Here is a 21,579-nt window from a genome sequence, read left to right as displayed (position 1 = left end):
GGTAGTCAGACTAACAGACACAAAACACACATACACCCACACACACACTTGATTCAGTATAGAATTCTTCTGTGAAAACAAATGATTTTAAGACTTTACCTTAAAAGCTTGGATTACTACATATTTTGGTACATATAAATCTTGAAGCCTCCTAAATTACAAAGAGTAAGAAAATTTTAAAGTAAACTTACTTCTGCCACACAACGTAGATAATTTCCCTGTAAATAGTAACCTTGTTTAGAAGGCAGTTCATCTATACTCCACACCTGATCCGAATAACTATCATGTTCTTCCATTATATATTTCCCTGACATGGTAACAGGAGGAAGGTTAAGACTGGCAGAAGGAGGAATGGTTGACATATCTGTGGCAGAAACTTTTGAAGTAAAACGCAATCTGTGATTTGGCAGCTCAAATGTAAATCTTGTCTGTGCACCTGTAAGAAATGAGAAAAGTTATTGTTCGTGTTAGTGTTCATTCACTCATTCATTCCTCATTTTTTCCAAAAAGGGTATCTAAGAAAAATGCATGGATATTCCCAAACCTATCTTGAAATATATGAAAGCATATTTTAAAGTTGCTTATAAAATGTTCCCTATCTTTAAATATGCAAGTCTATCAGCAAGTATTATTAAGCCAGTAAGTATTATTTATTAAGACTGGCAGTGTGTTAGGCACTAGGAAAACACCCACGTTCTTTATTTCATAGAAGGTAGAACAGAAATAAAATGCCCTTATTATTAAAGAATTGTAACAAGAAAATTAATCAAGTTAAAAAAAAATTCCCCAGTCCACACAGTGCTTTATTCACAGAGAATAGTAGGTAGTTAACAATGTGTCTACTGATCCTGATTCAGTGTGGAAATGGCTAAAATTGCCAAATCAATTAAACTGTACTCACTGAAACATTCATAAAGTATAAAGTTATACAAACATATGTCTCTTTGACCTTAATAATTATTCATGGGACCATATATCAAATAAGGGTATATTATGAATTTTAGTTTACTGTTGACCTTAAACACTTAAATAAATAATCTGGCACATAATTGTTCAAACAAATATAAATATACCAGCTTTACTATTATTCAGTCCATATTTCTCCAACTGTTTATGAGGGCATGAGGAGAAGCCTTATTAAAATCAAGATCTGTTGCCCTTTACACATGTAATGTACATACACATGCTCCTTTCAAACCAACAGAATCTACTGATATTCTTCTGTACATTACCAATTCTCTCCACTCAAACATCATCAAATTGCCTATTTAGCCTACGTATATAATTTATTACATATCCCTACTGCTCCTCAACTGAGCCAGAAATAATTCTCTTTTTTTCAAAATACTAATCAAGGGTCATCTCCTATATGTCACATTCACTACATTCATTAACTATAGTGCTTGCACCTGGAATGAGTTAGCCAAAAACAGAAACATGCTCACTCACCAATTGGGGCATCTGTGAATGACCAGATGAGTCATGATTGCCCTGATCTCCTCTTACTACTCCAACCAGGAGACTCCTTGACTATCATTTACAAGCTGCAAGGGGTGGGGACTGTCTACAACTGTTGCTACCACCACTACCATTGCTAGCACACCGCCAAATAAAAACACCAAGATTGAAATAATCCTAGGCCTCAGTTACTGAGTCATCCCTTATTACTAGTATAGTCATTCTTTTACTGTTTTTATCTCTTTCCTTTAATTTCAATAAGAATTTTGGGTTCTTACCTCTCTGGATATTTAACAATGTGTTTACTCTAGGACCCTAAACTGCCTATCTGACTTTTGACTTGCTCCTTCTGTGGACCCTTGTATGTCATGGGTGCCCTGAATAAATGACCAAATGTGTGTAACTTATTGTCAGCCCTGGACTCTAATATCTGAAGGCCTAAGACTTCTGACTCTACCAAATATGGAAATTTACTTTAAAATGCTTCTCTTGCTGGTAACAGAAAGGTCTAAATGTTCAGCAAAATTACTCTTAATAAAGAAAGCCAAAATGCTAGAGATGGGCGTACATATACAGTAATCTCCCTTTATTTGGGATAGATGTGTTCTAAGATCCCCAGTGGATGCCTGAAACCATAGATAGTATCAAACCCTATATATATGTCTTTTCCTATACATACATTCCTATGATAAAGTTTAATTTATAAATCAGGCACAACAAGAGATTAACAACAACAACAAAATAGAACAACTGTACTGTAACAACAGTTCTGTAAATATCTTTGTAAATATGGGGGTCTCTCAAAATAGCTTATTGTATGTAATATTTTCGGACTACAGTTGACCATAGGTAACTGAAACGTGAAGAGACAAAACACATGAATAAGCAGGGACTACTGTATACACATACTTATATAAATATGTACATATCTGCGTATATTCATATATATGTATATACTTTTAAATTATGTTAACAGAATAAAGGAGAAAATATGTTTTCATTTCATTAGATAACAGAACAAAGTATCTGATTACATTTACCAATAATTCTTCATAGAAATTATTAGCACAGTGGGAAAATAAGTACATTTTCTTAACCTGACAGCAGAAACCTACAGCAGACATCAGACTTATTCATGTAATGTTGATTCCTTTAAGAAAATGGAGGCCGGGCGCGGTGGCTCAAGCCTGTAATCCCAGCACTTTGGGAGGCCAAGACGGGCGGATCACGAGGTCAGGAGATCGAGACCATCCTGGCTAACACGGTGAAACCCCGTCTCTACTAAAAATACAAAAAAATTAGCCGGGCGAGGTGGCGGGCGCCTGTAGTCCCAACTACTCGGGAGGCTGAGGCAGGAGAATGGCGTGAACCCGGGAGGCGGAGCTTGCAGTGAGCTGAGATCCGGCCATTGCACTCCAGCCTGGGCGGCAGAGCGAGACTCCGTCTCAAAAAAAAAAAAAAAAAAAAGAAAATGGAACAAGGCAAGCACAATAAGGCAAGAAAAAGAACTAAAAGTTGGAAAGAAACAAAAGTATCATTATTTGCTGTTTAAACAGTATGACTGTCTATAGATAAAACTCCTAAGAATCTAAAACTTATTGATAATAATGGTTTAATGTGGTTACTGAGTATCAGATTAACATAAAAGTATCAAGCACACTTGTACAGACTACCAACAGTTTAGAAAAATGCCACTTTACAAAAGATAACATTCGTAATAGCTACAACACCACAAGATACCTAGATATCTAAATAAATAAATACATCTTGTAAAAGATGCACAAAACTCTTTAAGTAGAAAAATTTTAAACTTTACACAAAAACATTAAAGAAGACTTAAACAACAGAGAAGTAAGACTTAGGAAAAGGGAGGTTAAATATTGTTTAGTTGTCATTTCTCCCCAAATAAATCTATAGATTCAATTAAGTTCTTACAGAAATCTAAACAGGCTTTTTCAGGGAACTTAACAAACTGATTCTAAAATGTTTATGAGGCCAGGCATGGTGACTGATGCCTGTAATACTAGCACTTTGGAAGACCAAGGCAGGCGGATCGCTTGAGGCCAGGAGTTTGACACCAGCCTAGGCAACACAGTGAAATCCCACCATCTCCACAAAAAGTTTTAAAATTAGTCAGATGTGGTGGTGCATGCCTATAGTCCTGGCTACTCACAGGGCTGAGACTGGAGGATCACTTGAGGAGGTCAAGGCTGCAGAGAGCTGTGATCATGCCACTGCCCTCCAGCCTGGGCAACAAAGTGAGACCCTGTCTCAAAAAAACAAAAATAAAAATAAAAAACGTATATGAAAGAGCAAAGGACCAAAAATAGCCACGACAATTCCTGAAAAAGTCAGGCAGCAATATGATACTGGTGCAAAGAGATCAATGAAGCAGAATAGAAAACTCAGACTCCCACGTTAAAAATAACACTTAATATGTGACTAATTTTTGGATTATATATCACTAAAAAAAAGAATAAATTAATAAGTGATGCTGAGATCATTGGTTATATACAATGATACTGGTTATATACTACCCCATGCCAAATGTAAGAACAATAATAATTGATTAAGATAGATTAAAAACTCAAATATGAATAGCAAAACTCAGAACATTCAAGAAAAAAATGTATCAGAATATCTTTATTATCCTAGGAAGAGAAACATTTCTTCAGGACATAAAAATACACAACATATAGGAAAAATAATGGTAAATTCAATTACATTAAAATGAAGAATGTCTGCTGATTAAAAGAAAAAGTTAAATGATAAGCCTCCAACTAGGTGACAACATATAAACATATAATATCAAAGAGTTAATATATAGAATTTATGAAGAATTATTGTGAATCAAGAAAAATACAAATGACTCAATGGTAAAGTAAGCAAAAAAAAAGAACCATCAACTGGCATTTTATATATATAAACATGTAAGGAGCGCTTAGTCAAATAAAAAAATTCCTAGTTAAAAAATGTGAGATTCCATATAAACAAAGTTCAAAACAGCTAAAAGCAAACTTTAAATCATTTATGAGTATATACATACATGGTAAAACTATATGGGCAAGCAAAAGAATGGGTAAGACAAAATTCATGCTAGTAGTAATTCCATGAGAAATGAAGACTGCCTTTTTTTTTTGAGATGAAGTCTCACTCTGTCGCTGAGGCTGGAGTGTAGTGGCACACTGTCAGCTCACTGCAACCTCCGCCTCGCAGATTCAAGCGACTCTCCTGCCACAGCTTCCTGAGTAGCTGGGATTACAGGTTCCTGCCACCATGCCCAGCTAATTTTTGTATTTTTAACAGAGATGGGGTTTTGCTATGTTTTCCAAGCTGGTCTTGAAGTCTTGACCTCAGGTGATCCACCCGCCTCAGCCTCCCAAAGTGCTGTGATTACAGGTGTGAGCCACCACGCCCAGCCAAAGAAGGCTTCAAAGTATTGGTAATGTGCCAATTCCTAGGTTGTATTGTGGGTTGGTGAGTTCACAGTACTTATTCTTTAAAATGTGTATATGTATAATTTACATGCTTTTGTATATATGATAAATTTCATAAATGTTAAAAGCAAGGAATTTTGAGATAGGATATATTAATATAAGGGTCACAAAACCATATAGAATTAGCTGTTTTGAAGAAATAAATGACTTCTGATTTGAGCTAAACGAACCCAATGTGAAAATAAAACAAGTTATTCAGTCTATTGAAAACTTAATAGATGTAGAAATGGGTTGATTTATTCAACTTAAGTTTAAATTGGAGAAATGGCCTCCATAGTTGAATAATTTTATGGAGTTCAAAAGAGTTCACTCTGGCCATTCAAGGTATTGGAGTGGGGGATTGGTATTTTTACTTGACTAGAGAACATCATTAATGAACTTTAAATGTTATAATCAAAATTACTTATAATATCTATAAAACCAAATTTACCTTTTTATCAAAATATTACTAATTTCTCAAAGAAATCATAAATTTTAAGAGCGTGAATTCAGAATTCAATATTACCTGTCATTCCATGACTTCTCATTCTTCCCATCTTGTATTCTGCTTTCAGAGACGGTAAAAGTGCTGCTCCAATGGCAATACCGTCTAACATGGCACTGAATTTAAGAACAATAGGCTTCTTTTCTAAGCCTTCTGGTAGCTGAGGAAATTCATTTGTTTCAACAGGAGTTTGATTAACGCTTGTTGGGGTTTTTTCAGAAGGTAGTGGGGTTGCAATATCTTCTTTTACAGGCTGTGGGCTAGAAAGCAAAAAAAATAATTAAAAAATAAACACAGGAGCTACCATTTTATTGCGGAAAATCATGGGATTTCTCAGTGAAAAATAGCAAATATATACTGTGAATAGATGTTTTCTTTCCAATATCAGATCATATTCAGACTTTCTAGAACAGATGTTGAACAATGATGATATGGAAAAGTAGACAAGAAGTAATAACAATGTAAAACTCCTAGAATGTTATACTGCCAAGGTGATTCTTAACGGTATTGCAAAACTGGGATTTAAACTCAGATTTGTCTGATTCCAAATTCTATGACTTAACCATTACACACTACTATTGATATTATTGCCACTACTACTACCATTGTTAAGAATGACAACACGAACTCCAACAATAACAATAATAATAACAATTTGAGTGCCAGGTACTCTTCTTAGTGCACTGTGTGCTTTGTCTCATTTATCTCACTTTAAGTAGGTACCACTGTCTACAAGTTGCAAATGAGGAAGCATAGCTAGAGTGCTGAAACTAGGATTTAAACCCAATCAGTCTGACTCCAGGGTCTGATTTTTCAACTACTATACTCTACGGATAATATAATAAGGAAAAGTTTCTTGGAGCATTTTAAAACTAAAATTTATACATTCTGGATTCCATATTTCTGTTCAGAGGAAAAACATTTAAATTTTTACTACTTAGTCAACTTCAGCCATGATTAAACATTATAGCAGAATTAAAGATTTAGATAGAACAACTGGAAAAATCAACTTTGAGACACCTTCAAAAGACACACTAATGTTTTCCCACTTTATAGGATGTGGGAAATAAAACGTAAGACAACTTTGTAACCTTTTACATGTATTTTTTTTTTTTTTAAAGATGGAATTTCGCTCGTTGCCCAGGCTGGAATGCAATGGTGCAATCTTGGCTCACTGCAACCTCCGCCTCCCGGGTTCAAGCGATTATTCTGCCTCAGCCTCCCAAGTAGTTGGGATTACAGATGCCTGCCACCACGTATTTTTATTAGTTACAGTTTATGGAGACCATGAATAAAGCTCAGCAGTGAAGATGCATGAACAAAGGATATAGACATAGGAAATAAAGGTTAATGCTCAAATTTACTGCCCTTTAAAATATTTATGTGGCATGGTCAGATGCTGCCTTGGGACATAAATGATCACTACTATACGTTCTTAAACCTGTGCAGTCATAAATTTCCAGTGAATTCAAAGTAAACAAGAATTGATATGGTCCTGGAATTCATCAAGTTGCTTTTTATTAGTACCTCTTATAATACTCACAAATCTCTAGGATCTCTTAAGCTTTGTTTATGCAATATGGAACACTGACAATTGCAGTGATGACACTGTACTTTAATGCTATCAAATGTCATTTTCACATGATCACGATTGGCTACTCTCCTCTTGCTCCACTGTCCATGATGGTTGATACTTAGAAGTAACTCATCATCTCCCTCCAAACTTTTGTTAATGAAGCAAAGAATATCCTGAGGTAGTATATGGAATCACAGAATGTGAACAAATAAAATAACTTACGCTGTAGAAGGTTGTCTGATTAGGTCTGAGATTTGTTTAGATAGTTGGTGAGAACTTCGAACCATCATGCTATGTAAGGTGGCAGGGTGCTGAGGAATGTTGATGCTGATAGCTCCTACTTTGAACACAGCAGCATTGTTTGTCTTCAGCCCTCTCTGGGCACTGTAGAGGGCTTGGGACTTGGCAATACTACATTTCACTACAGTTCTATCAACAGAGAAAGAGGACCATTAAAATACAGCCAACAGCCAAGTAAAGAGAAATTTTGAAAAAATATTGAGAGCAAGAAAAATACCTATAAATTTGAGAGGTCTTCAAAAAGTTCATGGAAAATGTGTATTATAAAAAAACTACATGTAGATTTCAGAATCATTTTGCACCAAAATAAACTCATATTCACTTGTTAAAACATGTGAACAGGATCTTCTTTAATGTACCAAGAAGGATAAGACATCAGTTTGACAGAGCCCCTATCAAAACAGTATGAATTCTGCTAAAATTGAAGCAAGAACAAGCATCAAGTTTATGGTGAAGTTTGGGCGGAATTATAGCGAAATCATTGATGCTTTACAAAAAGCCTTTGGGGATAATCTCCCAAAGCAATTAGCAGTTTACAAATGGATAACTCAAGAAGGGACAAGACAATGTTGATGAAGCCCACAGTGGCAAACCAAGTATCAATTTGCTAGGAAAAATTTTATCTTCTTTGTGCCTAATTGAAGAGGACCAACAATTAACAGCACAAACAACAGCCAACACCATAGACAACTTCAACTGATTCAGCTTACACAATTCTGACTAACAACTCAAAGTTGAGCAAACTTTTCCACTCAATGGGTGCCAAAACCATTGCTCCCAAATCAACTCCCAACAAAGGCAGAGCTTTCAATGGAAATTTTAAACAAGTGAGATCCAGATCCTGAAGCATTTCTTCAAAGAACTGTAATGGGAGATTAAACATGGCTTTACCAGTACAATACTAAAAATAAAGTACAATCAAAGCAATGGCTACAAAGAAGTGGAAATGGTCCAGTCAAATCAAAAGTGGACCAGTCATGGCTGGGCATGGTGGCTCACACCTGTAATCCCAACACTTTGAGAAAGTGAGGTGAGCAGATCCCTTGAGCTCAGGAGTTTGAGATCAGCCTGGGCAACATGCCAAAACCCCATCTCTAGAAAAAATACAAAAATTAGCTGGATGTAGTTGCACGTATCTTTAGTCCCTGCTACTTGGGAGGCTGAGGTGGGAGGACTGCTTGAACCCAGGAGACCGAGATTGCAGTGAGCTGAGATTGCACCACTGCACTCCAGCATGGGTGGCAGATAAAAGTGGACCAGTCAAAAGCAAAGGTCATGGCAACAGTTTTTTGGGATGCTCAAAGCATTTTGCTTGTTGACTTTCTGGAGGGCCAAAGAATGATAACATCTGCTTATTATAAGAGTGTTTTGAGAAAGGTAGCCATAGCTTTACTAGAAAAATGCTCGGGAAAGCTTTACCAGTCCTCCACCACAACAATGCTCTCGCTCATTCCTCTTGTCAAACAAGAGCAATTCTGTTAAGAGTTTTGATGGGAAGTCAGTAGGCATCCATTTTACATCTTAATTTGGCTCCTTCTGACTTTTTGTTTCCTAATTTCAAAAAAAAAAAAATTTAAAGAGTACCCATTTCTCTTCAGTTAACGTAAAAAAGACTGCACTGTCATGGGACCCTCTGTTCATTAGCGATGGAATAAATGGCTGGTATCATTTATTAGAAAAGTGTCTTGAACTTAATGGAGCTTATGTTGGGAAATAAAGTTTATATGTTTTAATTCCATTTTCCACAGTTTGTGAAGCCCCCTCATAACTGAATGAACTAAAACGACTTAAAAATTTTCATGTATTTAAATTATACATTGACGACACAATGTTATCTAAAAATATTAATATATTTTATACTATTTGCACTGAATAGTGTTTAATTTCTTTAATAGGAAGAATCTATAGAAGAAAATAAGTATATGCTCACATGTAAGTAAAAACATGAACAAGATATATTACATACACAGACACACAACATTCCACTTTTTATTTTACCCCCATTCAGAACTCTTTTGTTCTCCACCTTATTTTAGAGATCTGTACAACCATTATACAGACACTGAATATGAAAAGAAAAACAATATTCACTATACTTCTTAAAATCTAATTAGGGAGTCAAAGAAATTAGAATAACAGTCATCCACTATGTTACAAGAAATTGATAGGAAGGAGGAAGTGTAACTTGTATTTTCTGCTTTTCATTTTCAATGAGTGGTAAACAAACGATAAAAGTTTGATTCATAATGAGCAAGGCTATTACTTTTCGTTAAGAATTGGTATCCTTTAATTACTAGTACAGACATAAAGCTAAGATATTATCTTTCTTGATTTCTTTTGTTCTTTCCAATGCCTAGAACAGTTCCTAGAAGATAACAGACACTTGCCAAATATTTGTGAAATGAAAGAGCAGAAAGAAGTAAAGCAAAATAATGACTTCTACCACTACAACGGTGGAATTCCACAGATAGGATATGATAGGACATTTATGTAGAAGCCATAATGAAGTCGTCTTTGACACATACACACACCCTCACATACATATTTGTTTTTTAAAGATGGGGTCTCATTGTTGCCCAGGCTGGAATGCAGTGACACCATCATAGCTCACCACAGCCTGGACCTCTTGGGCTCGAGTGATCCTCCCGCCTCAGTCTCCCAAGTGGCTGGGACTACAGAGACGTGCCACCATGCCCAGCTAATTTGTTTTTAAATTTTTTGTAGAGACAGGGTCTCATTATGTTGCTCAGGCTGGTCTCAAACTCCTGGCCTCAAGCAATCCTCCCAGCTCGGCTCCAATAACTTCTAATATAAATGTGATCCTTCAAATGGGCAAATGATTCTTGACAATCAGTAAATTTGGCAAAATACACAAAGTACATTATTTCATATTAATTACAGGCCAGTTTACATACATTAATCTCTGCTGGGCTGTAGAAAATTTGCCAATTATTTATAGTCTCAAGGATATGAAGAACCAGTTCATCACATTTAACTTTTATTAGGATAAACCTTGAAAAGCCTAACAGTAGCTTTATCAGAGGTCTTGATTATTTATAAACAGTAAAATCTAGGTATTATATAAAATTCAAAACCAATTACTAGAGAAGTATACTTTTTTCTTCCACAACACACTATTTCTTGGAGACGATCAGAGGGTGGAGGCGGTAGTTTATGAAATTGGCCTTGTCAGCATGAAGGTAGGCTCTGGAATGCTGACTACTTACTGAATTTTGAATCATTTCTAACAGTATAATAATTAAAACCATTGTTTAACACCAGTATTTCAAGTTCAGTTTCAACATAAGCCAGAACACACCCAGATGGTGCTGACATGCAAATGGCTCTCTAGATGCGAATAGCATTCATCTATTGAATGAAATTAAACACACATTTACATATAGTAAAGGCCATTAAAATCTATTAACAGAGCAGTCAACTCTCTCCATCTTAAATACAGAATTATAAGGTTGAGATGTACAGATGTTTTATTATTAGTGTTTTAATAATTATTTCTACAATTAGTGAAAACTCTTTCTTGCAAAGTGAATTTTTTAAGCTTCCATTATCATATCAGAAATTAAGTACTTTGATCATAGAAATTTTAATAGTAACATATCTGAAAAGGCACAAGCAACACACAACTACAGTGTTACAACTTGTCAACAACAGACAAGGTATGAATTACCAAAAAAGCAGCCCTTACCTGTGTTTTCTTTGATTACCAGTAAGCTTTAATCTATTATATAAAAGGGTCTATATTATAGCTACAAAACAATAACTAAATAATTCACAGCCATGAAAATAATTTAAATATTTTAAAAACTATTCAATACTACAGTAATCACAAAGCCATGAAAAAGAATAATATGACATACAGAAACTCTTGTTTGGCTGTACTTGTAGGAGATGTAGGAAAATCCTCCAGTCTACAGATGAAGAGTCAAGAGAAAGCAGGAAAACAAAAAGGAGGCAAATAAACATTCATGCACAAATTAGTTACAATATGACCAATCATCTGGAAAGCTTTTCTAATTTCCCACTCTAAAAATGTTCCATTAAAGTACCATTTGAACTATTTTTTTCTATTCCATGTCCTTTTCATTGCAACTGAAAATGAAATACCAAAGAATACACTACAAGCTTGGCAGTAACTAATAAATAACTTTTATTTTTCAAATAAAACAGTTAAGGGATCTTCACTTGGGGAAAAAAAGAGCAAGAAATATCAGCAATATAATATTTTATCAAAAATCTGTTTTATAAACATTATGTTTTACAAGGTTAAAGACTATTGGAAGTCCTTCTCTTTAGAGATAATAAATAATGAAGAGAAAAGATCCAGGAGGATAGAGTAAATAAAACTCATGGGACACCTAAAGAAATTTAGTTTACTTTCTGAAGGTAACGTACCCATGGTAATTCAAATTTAGAGTAAATGAAAGAATCATGGAATCCATGGTCTATGACTTTCAGTAGAAGGATCATAAGGTGGAAAGAGTATAGATTCAGGCATCTCTTCTTACTGACTATATTAAGTATTTTAGGCACTATGTTGATCTTTCTGAACCTCAATCTATTGTTCTGTAAAGGTGGATAAAACCACCCCAGTTCCCAAAATTGCAGTGAGGATTAAATAAAATAATATAGGTGAGGCTCCTGGCCCACGGTAGGCACTTAATAATATTGTAATTAATACATAATAATAAGCCCTTCTCCTATATTGAATGAACAAAAAAAGATCTCATCTCTCACAACCACCAGAATTTCCTGCCTTTCTTGAAAAGACTTCTAAGGAACTGTGATCTGGATAAGTAGGCAGCTATTATGAAATATATAGTCTTTGGTTCTACACTTATAGATCCAAACCAAACCTGAGACAGTCTCCAGGAAGTCTTGAGAATGGGCCCTGTCTGAGGTTGCTGAGTTTGGCCAAAACTCACTGGAGAAAGCTATGGCCTATTAATAAACATCCATTTCAGGATATATTCCCCAAGGTAGCTAGCACATTATTCAGATTTTTAAAATATTATTAGAGCTGTAACATATCATACTACTTAGTCAATCTAGGACTAATACTTAATTTTTAAAACGCTGAACCAAATCCTCTATTAGGCATGTTGGATATGTTACAGGATAACAGTAGCACAACATTAGCTAGCCATAATGTTAAGAAACAGCAAATTCTGAAAATCTGACCTAAATTTTCAAAGGCTGTTTTATAGTTAACATGAAACTGCTCTGCTGAATGGAAGTTAGGAATGAAGGTATATACTACCAATTTTAGGAAGACAAAAAGTATTTCTCTAAAATATTTTATTTGGTGATATTCTCAATGACAGTCAGAATTCTTAGTATCTGGGAACTCAGACTGTATATACAAACCTCAAAATTCAGCATGTTTATCCAAAGAATTTCAAGTTTTGTCTAAAACTATAAGTGTAAGAAAATAAAAACTGACATACTTACTGTATATTTGGTGTAATCCCTTCAAGCAGCACAATATTAACCCCACCAATATGAGCAGTAGCACAAGTCTCAGTCATCTTTTGATGTAAAACATCTTAAATATGAGAAAAAAATATTTATTTGAATTCTAGATATAAGATACCTGAATTTCATATTAAAATTACATTTTATTCATAATATATTCAGTAGCAAAAGATAATTTTAAAGTTATGGTAAATTTGGTTCAACCATTTCAGAGCTACTTTTTAAAAAATTTCCTTAGTTTTTTATTTGTCTACATTTAATACATACATACATATTAAATGTCAAAATTGCAATAATGCACAGTATACACTTTGATATGCTATTCCTGCTTTAGTCTACTGACATGACATAGCCTAATGGCATTTTAAATCTCAGAAATAATACTTACTGCAGAAAAGTTGGAAAATTTTTAAAAATAGGAGAAAGAAACCACATAAACCAGCACTCTTGGTCCATATAATTCCTGTGATTTTAATGGAGGGTTTAAATATATTAATTACTTAAAAAATGAAATCACATAAACAATTTTGCCTACTTTTTTCACTTAGCATTATTGTTCGTATTAATAAATTCTGCAGTATAATTGTAATGGGTAAATTGTAAACTGGCATATGTTTGTTTATAAAAATAACCAATTCTTTAATGCCAGACACTTGGCTGCTTCTTTGTACAGATAACTTTTCACACAATTGTGATCATTTCTTCTACCTAGGTTTGCAGACCTCTAATTGCTGAGTCAAAAGATAAATTGGTTACTGATAAAAGCTATTCAATTAAACTTCAGGAAGGTTAAACCTATTTATATCAATTTAAAAGTGAATAAAAATGTCCGTTTCTCTAATTCTCACCAAAAATGAGTATGGCCATTCTTAACTTTGGCTAAACAGATGAAAAAACCGACAATTTTTTTTTTTTTAATCAACTTAGACATCTGAATGTTTGTGTATTGTTTATATCCTTTGTGATATTTCCAAGGAAGGCTGGTGTGTTTGTATTTCTCTCAGCAATTTGCAGTCAGTCCATCTAATTTCTGCAGAGAATTTTCTTTACAGTCAGTCCATCTAATTTTTTCAGAGAACGGTGTGTATGGTTCACCATGTCAACCCCAAGTACATAATCCTCAAATTTAAAATTAGTTTTTGAGTAAATAATAAATGTTCAAGGTACAAAACAAAACAGGTGAAAAAAGGATAGGTAACAAAAAGTAGGTTCAAAGTAAGTTTTGATTCGACCTTACAAGTTTCTCAATCATAAAGTTAACAATAAAAACACATGGTGATTGATAACTTCCTTTTCTCATGTAATATAATCTGTCAGGTTATTTTCACAACCAGAAAAACCACACTGGTTTTATATAACCATTGCTGCCAAAAGAATCCCTGCAACTGTATTGCTGTATCCACCAAGTCTAAGAAACATTTGCTTTTTTATTTTAGCATCTCTGAAAGTGGGATGCAGTTTATAATCAATGGCATCTGACCATATCTGGTAATGGTATTTTCTTTGTGATACATAAAATAATAGTGCATCTTAAAACTGATGGGCTCCTAGATTTGATAAAATATCACACCTTGTGTAATCATTCTCAAGATAAATGGTATGTTTTCACTAATCTATGAAATGTTGTATCAACTAAAGGGATTTCTTTTTATAGAGGTACTTAGTATTCGATTATAAGATTTCTATGGTAGTAACAAAAGCAAATTTTTCATAAATTTCATTATTTTGGTAAAATTTTCTGCCTTTAGAGACATCTTAGTAGTTGATATTAAAAGATAAAGAATAAATGTCACTGAGTATAGGTATATTGGCTCAATATTTATGTGCTAAAATATTTAGACATCAAAGCTGCCTCAATTCACTGATACTCAATTACAACAAAGTTCTTGGTATCTCAGAATTTGGGAAGTCCAATTTTTCTGGGAAAAAAAAAAAATTGCCAAGTAGGAATTTTGGAGACATGGCAGTGGTTTCCTTCAGAAAAGTAGCACTAATTATTATGTATACATAGTACTTTATTAGAAAAATCATTCATACCTTTCATTTTTTCCTTAAGAGTAAAACTGCCATGGATCCTCTTCAGTTCTGATTCCATTGTTAGTCCACCAATATCTGCCTCTAGGTGTGTGCGGTTCACCATGCCAATCCCAAACACTATTAGAGTAACATGCTGAGGTTCAGAAGTTACCAAGCTACGTTTCCTCTGCGTCTTAGTCAAACTGCTGTTGTCTTGTTCATTCTCAAACACAACTTTACATGTTGGCTCTGTAGGGCTCCGAACTCCTTTATAAGTAAATTAAAATACACAATTTTAGATAGGAAGACTGAAAAATGGAAGAACATTCCAAACATTGTCTTTCCTTTCTTTCCTTCACACTCCCAACCAGTCCTCTTTCTCTTATTCCCCAACAAAATGATTAAAAATTTCTTGAACATTTTTCCAAGTTCCTACTGAAAGTGAGTAATAGAGCCAGATATTTTAAATCAGGTCTGTCTAAATCCCTTTAAGAACATACCATGTAAGAGTTTAAAAGGATGGGAAATATGGTGGCAGGATATCTGAATTCCATTACTATTTTATTGCCTGTTGACAGACAATTTCTCTCCATTTCAATTATCCACTTACAACATTAAGAAAACATGATGAAAAGTCTTCTGCTTCTTTGGTATTATTGTTATTCTAAACAGAAATTTTTAAAACATAAAAATGTCTGTTACCTGCTGGTCCAAATGTTTCTGAAGACTTTTCCAATATTCCTGTTGGATCAGAGATAAGTGAATAGAAGTTAAGCAATTTATACATATTCTGCCAGCACTCAGCTGAAGGCTCACTTTGTTCTGACACTGTAATTGAATCAGAGTCATCCATATGAATAGTCATGTGATCCACCACATCTTTTGAACCTTTCCTAGACACTTTTGATGTTCTTCTTTCAGATCTTCCTAATGAATTCTTGTTTCGAGATTCCTTTTTGTTATTCTCATTGTTGGTCCGTTTGTTCTTTGCATTATTTACTCTATTGCCACCATTAAGACTTCCTCTAGAACTGCGGCTAAAGTCAGATGAACGAAAGTCCCGATGTTTTCTGGTTTTGAAGGTAGGTGTTGGGGAAGCAGATCCGGCTGTATATCTGCTAAGTTTAATATCAGTCTGTGTTGCTTTGATGTCATCTATCATTGTGCTAAACTGATGAATAAGACGAACCAAAGCCATATCTACATGCTGGCTTATTGACTGACAGGAAATAGTAAAGTTGCAGTGAAAGGTGTTATAATACCGCTTGCTGAGATCATGAAAAGAAAGGGCACTGGTAGAGTTCTGAGGGGTGCACACAGACTTTTCCATTACAACAGCACTGATGCTAAAGGTTCCCAACATTAATGCCGGTTTGAACTCAAGTGGAGGAAGATTCACATGGCCTTGCCTAAAAATGTGAAATAAAAAAAGGACAAGGTGTTTCTTCCATTTTTCCAGAAACATACATCTTTATTAATTTATAAGCAAAATCATATCCAAGGTAAAATATGAGTCTTAAATAATTTTAAGCAAGCAAACCAGTAAAATATGCTTTTTCACTAGGCCAGGCTTTTTATGAGTTCAAAGGTAGGCCTTAAGTCTTTCTACTACTTAATCTTATTCTAAAACTAACAAGTCAAAATCAGTCTTCTTATGTCAAGAAATGATTTCCCTGAAGTTATAAAACAACTTTTGTTGTCATTTGATGGTACTGCCATAGAGTATTGGAATTTAGAATTAATTATAGATCAATTAGGATACCTCACTTAACCATCCCCTCACCTTCTATAATCATGTATCTAAATTATTCATATGTAACATAATTTTATTTGATATTAGATAGGAAACCCTCATGCTAAGTTGAAAGCAGAGAGGAAAAGCAATTGAAACAAAAATTAGAAATACACACACACAAAACCTTAAAATCTGATATAAAAATTATATTGGCAAATCCTCCTGCTCATCTAAAGATTTTCATGTAAGACTATTATAGTAAATTTTAATATAGAAAGTCAAAAATGTCTCAAATTTCTATAAACCAACTACCAATAATAACAATAAATCCGGAAACAAAACTGTAAAAAGGTATTTTTTCCCTCTTCTTCCATGCACACTATGAATGTGCAGACATGGGAGTTTTTTCTGTAACAAAAAGAAAAAAATCAGATGCTGCTTTGATATTCTGCATTTAACTTAAAGATTATAACTACAGAGCAGTAATTCCTTAATGAATATTAGTATTAATTAATAAGAAAAATGCCTCATTGTAGTATAATTCATATAAATGCACAAACTTACAGGAGGTGTACAATCAATGCCAACTAAGCATATGGTCAGAGAAGGAAAAACTTGATTTTGAGAATTAGAACAGATAGAAGAGAGAAGACTAAAAAGAGATGAAAATAATCCACAATTGCAAAAACAAGAATCTAAAACATTTAAGAGTAGTAAGAAAATCTTAAAGAGGGGAGATTCAAATAAAAGAGAAAAAGAAAATGGCTATAATAATAATTTGCCTGACAAGTAAAAGCCTGACATGGGCACTGCAGAGCCAAAGTTACAATTAAAATTGTAAAACATAAGTCCCCGATACGTGCAGCTACTTTTACTAGAGACAGCAAAGAGACAAAGAAACTACTACTTAATGAGGACTTACTACATGCCAGATTCTATGCTAAATATTTAATAACTGCCCTGGCTTTACAAAGTAGTAGAAGAGTTATACATATTCATACAAGAAACTGTAACCCCAAACTAATATGCAACAGTTAGCAGAATTAACAATCTGCTACGAAAACAAACAAAAAACCCAGACAATACTGAAATTAATGGCTGGGAAAAGTATATTGTGGTGAAGGTCTCCAAATAAATAAGAGCTTAAGATGGAATTACAGGAGATCTGAGAAATAAAAATTAATCATAAGTTAATTGTAAGAATGTGGAGCATCTGGAGCTGGCATGGTAGCAGAAAAATTAAAAGGAATGTCAAGTTCAGCTAGACCAAAGGCAATGAAGTTCACAGAGTCACTCAAAGAAGCTCTGACTCAAAAGACTTGTGTGCTCAAATGAAGATCTAGTCTGTGGCAGTATTATATGGGATTTACTAGGCCAATACATAGGCTATAGCTATAATTTTATTTATATAATCTATGTCTCTATATACAACCTATTACATATAAACTATATATAATCGAATTATATATAACCTAGTTATATATATGAAACTTATATACTGTATGTATATCTATATATAAACATATTTATATATAAATGGACATACTTGTATGAAAGCTGGCTCTTGCAAATAGAAATACAAGTTTAGCTCAGATATTTTAACCCTAAATAGATAGTATGTGTAGGTGTTAATGTTTGGGGTCTGGATTTGATGGTTCCAATATTTTAAAATTTCAGTTACTGTGCTTTACTTAAATAACAAGTCTCCCAATAATGTGATACAAATTTGTAACTAACACTTACTGTGAAAACTGCATAAAGTACAAACTTATGGCTAGCTCTTCAGCCCACAAGTCAGTACAAAACAACAGATGTGCATTGTGATCACTGACTAAACTAATCACATCACTTCAAAATGTGTCAGTGATAGTGATTAGTTGAAGCATACCTGTTGTTCAGTTCATGCACACAAAGCATAGCATGTAGTTACTTGTGTTGCCTCCTTGTCTCTCTCTCTGTATAAATCCCCATAACATTTTACAAAAATAAATAATCAAATGAGGGAACTGGACAACAAAAATGAAGATGCAGCAAAGAAACTAAAAATGAAGATACTGGTAGGGAAAATCAATTGAATGGTGTTATGGAAGAAACAGCTGACCATGGAAGTATTGATACCCAGAAAAACTCAGTGGAGGCAAAATTATTGACATAAAGAGGAAAGTGGCCATGACAGAAAGGATGAAGATATCCCAGAGGAAGTGATGCTGACAAAAAACTTCATAGTAAAGAGAATCAAAGATTATTTCATGACATTGAAAGTGTAAAGCATAAAATGTTGAAAACTGATCCATACATACAAAGGAGTTCGACATTTTGCCAAGGCACACGAAAGCTGCTTGTTCTGTATTATATGTTATATCATAAGAAGGACAGGACCGTTCAAACTACCCTTTGATAAGTTTTTACAAATAAATAAAATAGCTTGTCAGTGTTTCTAACATTTTAAATTCCAATGTACTAAATATTAGTTTTACTTTTATTTTTCATTTTCCTATACATTTATAATAAACAGTAAGAACATTTTTAATGTTCTGACAAATACTGTCAAGGCCACAAAAGTAATTTTTTCCACTGATTATTAAAATTGCTTTGCAGTTTCAGCTTGTACAGTCATTGTTATGGTACAAGACTATTGTGAAAAGCAAGAACTTTTGTTAAATTATTTAAAATTCAAATAGAAATATTTCAAATGAAAAATATATTTTACTTAGCTATATATCAGACATAAGTACTTTAATTTACCACCTTGCAAAAACACAAGAAGGATGAAAGAAACAATACTACAGAAACCTCTTGTCATGAATGCCATTTATCTCCATATTCTACTATTTCTATTCGTTTTAAGGCCCACCTCAAAGTAAAATTCCAAGTACCCAAAATATTACTCAAATCCTGTGAGTGGTATATTATTTCCTATGTAAACACTAAAGAAACTGAAGAACCATCCATGATAATATAAAATAACAGCAAAAGATGGTTCTTAACTTTCACTATGCTACATTTCTATTTGTTTCTGATGACTAGACTCTCAATGTGACTTCCGCCCTGTTTCTAATACAAAAATACTACCTGACATGAGTCAACTCAGAACCCTCAAGATCATAAAAATTCCACTATTACAAGAGCCAAGTAAATAAAGGGTAAGTGCATATATCAATATATATGACCCTCATCTACGTGCTAACATGGTTCAAAAATATGCCTAAAAATAGGCCTCATAATCTGTTGATAAATACAACTAGTTATTAATAAGAAAATGTGGCCACTACTTTTACTAAAAGGTAATTATCTTCTCATAAACACATTAAAATTACTTTCTCATTTGGATTACAAGAAAGTAATGTTAAAAAACAAACGTATTATAATTCTTGCACAAAATTATACACAAAAATGCAAAAGACACCTTCTTGCTCTTTTGCCTTTTCTCTCTTTGGCTGTGTCAGAATCCACAATATCTGCTCTGAGGCAATCCAAAGTCCCTGAAAATGAAAGGTGTTCTCCAAAGTACATTCGGTAGCAGAGTGGCATTGTATCCTGTGACTGGATCCCTGTATGACTCAGAAGAGGCTTGAAAACAACCTAAAAGACATTAACATTCATATTAGCTCAAATTATAGCTTATCATTTACTATAGAAATTACATATAGAAAAATGCAGCTTTTTTTCTTACCCTACCTCAGTACATATTAGTATCATAGTGTGAAGCAAAAAATGGTCTCGTATAATTGACTCTAACTTTACTTAAAATTTAATATTTTTAGTACATCTTCAAATTAATAATAAATAAGGACACAGATTCCTTGATCCTACCTGAGTGTCTGAAAGTACAAGGAAAATAAAATTATGAATTAGGTAAATCATTCTACCTCTTGCTTTTAAAACAGGTATGAATTTCTATTGTGTTTCCATTTACAAAAAAAAAAAAAAAAAAACATAAGGTTCACAAAGTTTTCAACTTCCTGTGTTAATATAAAAACATTATAAATGTTATGAATATCTGACCTATTTTTAAATGGAAGCACCTGGTTTTAATAGTCATTTAACATTTATCTTCAGAGAACTTCCTTTACATTTTAAGTATCACATATGCTTATGGAAATACATTATTCTGGTTAAATCTCTAGTTAACTGGATTTCAGACACTAAGCACTAACCTGAACGGAAAGAACTACATGTGTTCAATGCTACAGCACTAAAATCACTCTGACTACTCATCCTCTGCCACATGGTTCCTTTTCCCCCTCCTACATCCTAAAATAAAGGTGCTATCCAGTGCTTTTCTCAGCCTCCTCTTTCACTACACATTCTACCTTAGTGATCTTTTCCTGAAGCTTAAAAAAAACCCTATCTAAATGGACAAGTGCCATTTACACAATGAGAGCCAAGCCTATATTTCCGATTGTCCTAGGTCACCTCATTTTGTTGTGTGTGCTTGGGAAGATAGCTCTCTCTTTAATTGACTCTAAATTCCAATACTTCTCATTTTTCTACTAATTTTGCTCCATCTGCTAACCCTTCTTTCCTTTGTTTTTTATCATGAGCTTCCTAATTTCTCAAGTACAGTTGGCCCTCCATATCCAAGGGTTCTCCATCCAAGAATTCAACCAACCACAGATTGAAAATATTAGGAAGTAAAAACCAATAAAATATAACAATGTAACAATTAAAAAATACAAATAAAAACCCAATACAGTATAACAATTATTGACGTAGTATTTACATTGCATTAGGTATTATAAGTAATCTAGAGAAGACTTAAAGCATATGGAAGGATGTATGTATGTTGTATGCAAATATCTGCCATTCTGTATAAGGGACTTGGGCATACCACAGATTTTGGTATCCTGGGTGGTGGATCAGAGGGTGGGTAGGGGGTTGGTCTAGAAACCAATCCCTTGGATACTGAGGGACAGCTGTATGTAAATATGCTCAAGACACCTTTATCCTGAAAAAATGATGCCTCCTCTGACCCACGTCCCACTCTCACACTTGCCTGCTGGCCGCTGAAACCAAAGAG

At 33.9% G+C, this 21,579-nt stretch overlaps 1 protein-coding gene across 16 annotated transcripts in view; it reads right to left on the bottom strand.

The window, feature by feature from the left end:
* Positions 1 to 21,579, bottom strand: part of BLTP1 (bridge-like lipid transfer protein family member 1) — a 211,191-nt gene that overhangs the window by 74,082 nt on the left and 115,530 nt on the right. For 14 of the 16 annotated variants that reach the window (XM_015450796.3, XM_045392845.2, XM_045392844.2 and 11 more), the window contains exons 46-53: positions 19,966 to 20,141; positions 15,527 to 16,233; positions 14,846 to 15,091; positions 12,785 to 12,878; positions 11,194 to 11,244; positions 7,238 to 7,444; positions 5,461 to 5,699; positions 192 to 436 (exon numbers count right to left, since the gene is read on the bottom strand). In XM_015450796.3, the coding sequence (XP_015306282.3) occupies positions 192 to 436; positions 5,461 to 5,699; positions 7,238 to 7,444; positions 11,194 to 11,244; positions 12,785 to 12,878; positions 14,846 to 15,091; positions 15,527 to 16,233; positions 19,966 to 20,141 (1,965 nt within the window). The remainder of the gene's footprint in view (positions 1 to 191; positions 437 to 5,460; positions 5,700 to 7,237; positions 7,445 to 11,193; positions 11,245 to 12,784; positions 12,879 to 14,845; positions 15,092 to 15,526; positions 16,234 to 19,965; positions 20,142 to 21,579) is intronic. The other 2 variants (XM_045392842.2, XM_074040398.1) reach the window with 1 other exon arrangement.

The sequence above is a fragment of the Macaca fascicularis genome, chromosome 5, assembly GCF_037993035.2.
Source record: "Macaca fascicularis isolate 582-1 chromosome 5, T2T-MFA8v1.1".
Lineage (NCBI taxonomy): Eukaryota > Metazoa > Chordata > Mammalia > Primates > Cercopithecidae > Macaca > Macaca fascicularis.
This window is presented reverse-complemented; position numbering and strand designations above follow the sequence as displayed.